General features: G+C 42.7%; 1 protein-coding gene across 2 annotated transcripts in view; it reads right to left on the minus strand.

The window, feature by feature from the left end:
• Positions 1-2,036, minus strand: part of syde1 (synapse defective Rho GTPase homolog 1) — a 17,825-nt gene that overhangs the window by 1,117 nt on the left and 14,672 nt on the right. For both annotated transcript variants that reach the window (XM_008300771.1, XM_008300770.1), the window contains one exon: positions 3-1,885. In XM_008300771.1, the coding sequence (XP_008298993.1) occupies positions 1,692-1,885 (194 nt within the window). In that variant the 3' untranslated portion in view covers positions 3-1,691. The remainder of the gene's footprint in view (positions 1-2; positions 1,886-2,036) is intronic.

The raw sequence follows: 2,036 nt of genomic DNA on the forward strand, positions 1-2,036 counted from the left end.
ACCAGGACCAGGACCAGGACCAGGACCAGGACCAGTGCCAGGACTGGGACAGAACCAGGACCAGGACCAGGACTGCAGGCAGGTTCAGCAGAGCTGCAGCTTGTTCACTTCAACTTAAAGTTTCAACAAGTGAAAATATGGCTTCAAGAGTGCAAACAGTCTGACAAGAGATCAACCAGGATCCACCAAAACCCACTGAGGTCCAACAAGATCTTCAGAGATCTCGAAGCTCCTTCATGGACACACAATGACCCGCTGTAACTAAGGATCCACCAGGACCCACCGGATCCTCTGTGATCCGACCCTGATACCCAGAACTCAGTTCCTTCACTGTGAGCCTGCAGGGTTGCTGTTGGGACAGGAACCGTGGAGAACCTCTGAGGTTGTGGTTCCTGCAGCAACGCCTTGCAGAGCTCGTCCCTCCTTCATGAAGTTCCTACTTCAGAGCTGCAGCTCCCTTTGGATCAGACAAATAAATTAAACGGTTTGTTCTGAGTTCATCAGGAAGCATCGACACACTTTCTTCTACTGATTTCATCCCAAACAGTCGGACGTTTGTGGTTCTGCTGTTTCAGAACCTCTTCGTCCAGAAGCTGTGTGAATGTAACTGAGAAAACCTTCAGATACGTTTCTGTTCAGGAGGCGACTCTAATGTACGTGAAGGACTTTAATCACGTTTGTTGGTTTCTTCTTTTAGTAGATTCCAACGAGAACACGGACACGAATGTAAGAACGGTTCTGAAGTGTTTGCTGTCAGGACTTCTGTAGTTTTATAATAAAATGTGACTGATGAGAAAGTTCCTGATGATAAAAATAATTGTTTCTCTTAAGACACTTTTTCCCTTTAACGAGATGATGATGATGCTTCAGCAGATATCTGATCACAACCGATCAGCACCAATAAATTAAATGAAGGTTTCTCAAAGCTGCTGTAAAATGTTCTTTTTATTATATTGAACTTTCCCTTCAGGATGAGACAATAAAATATTTTTTATCAGGATTTTAAATAAATGTTTTCTTGTGAATCTCATAATGCCGTCGTTAACATCAGTCACAGGACTCGTGCATTAGATCGCAGGTTTTATACTCCTAATTTTAAAAAATGAAACCAAATAAAAAATTCAATTTCGTGTTTTATATTATGTTTTGATAAATTATATTTTTAATCGGGTTCTTTCGAAAACTGTTTATACTATTATTGTTTTAACTGGATCATTTTCATTTAATCTTTTAATCTCATGAACAAAAAGGAGTGACAATAAAACTAATCTTCTTTTCTAGAGTTTCACTTTACGAGTTTTAAAACGTTCTTGTTTTATGACAATCAGAACGTTTCCTGTTAAATACATTAAATGTTCAAACTTCACTTTTAGAAAGTCCTGAAACTGTAAAAATAAAAAACGTCCAGCTTCTATCTGAAGGTTTTCTCACGTTTGTGAAAAACGTTTCGGGGGTGAATTGTGAAGAGAAACAAATTCCTCATAGAGGCAACGCTGCTTGTCTCCAGGGAAAGTTGCTTCGCTGCTTCCTCTGCTGCTGAGAGGTCAACAGCTGATCTGAGGTCTGCAGCAACATTCTCTTATTGTATTTATTCCGCTATGGTGAGAACCTTCAGCGGAGTGTGGAGCTCAGCTGAGACAACCTCAGGCGACCTGAACTCCATCCTCCTTCATCTTCGTCCTCGTCGTCCTCTACAGACAGATGTTGATCTGCTTTGCCAGCTCTCGGTCCAGATCGTGGATCAGAGTGTCGAAGTCCTTCAGACTGAGTCGACAGTTGAACGGAGCATCAAAGTCCAGGAACTCGTCCACATACAGAGCTCCGCCTCCTGTGGCTCCTGACCACGCCCCCTTCTTCTCCTCATCCTCTTCTTCATCTCTACTACCTTAGACAATGACAGGAGGAGTTAAAGGAGAAAGGTTAGGGCTCATAGGTGTATATTATTGGATGGTCATAGCTTTAGGGACCGACTGAGCCTGAGTGTCTACTGTTCTGGGACAGGTGTCACCACCCTGTTCTGGGACAGGTGTCACCAC

This window comes from Stegastes partitus, unplaced genomic scaffold, assembly GCF_000690725.1.
Source record: "Stegastes partitus isolate 25-593 unplaced genomic scaffold, Stegastes_partitus-1.0.2 Scaffold1587, whole genome shotgun sequence".
In the NCBI taxonomy this organism is placed as follows: domain Eukaryota; kingdom Metazoa; phylum Chordata; class Actinopteri; family Pomacentridae; genus Stegastes; species Stegastes partitus.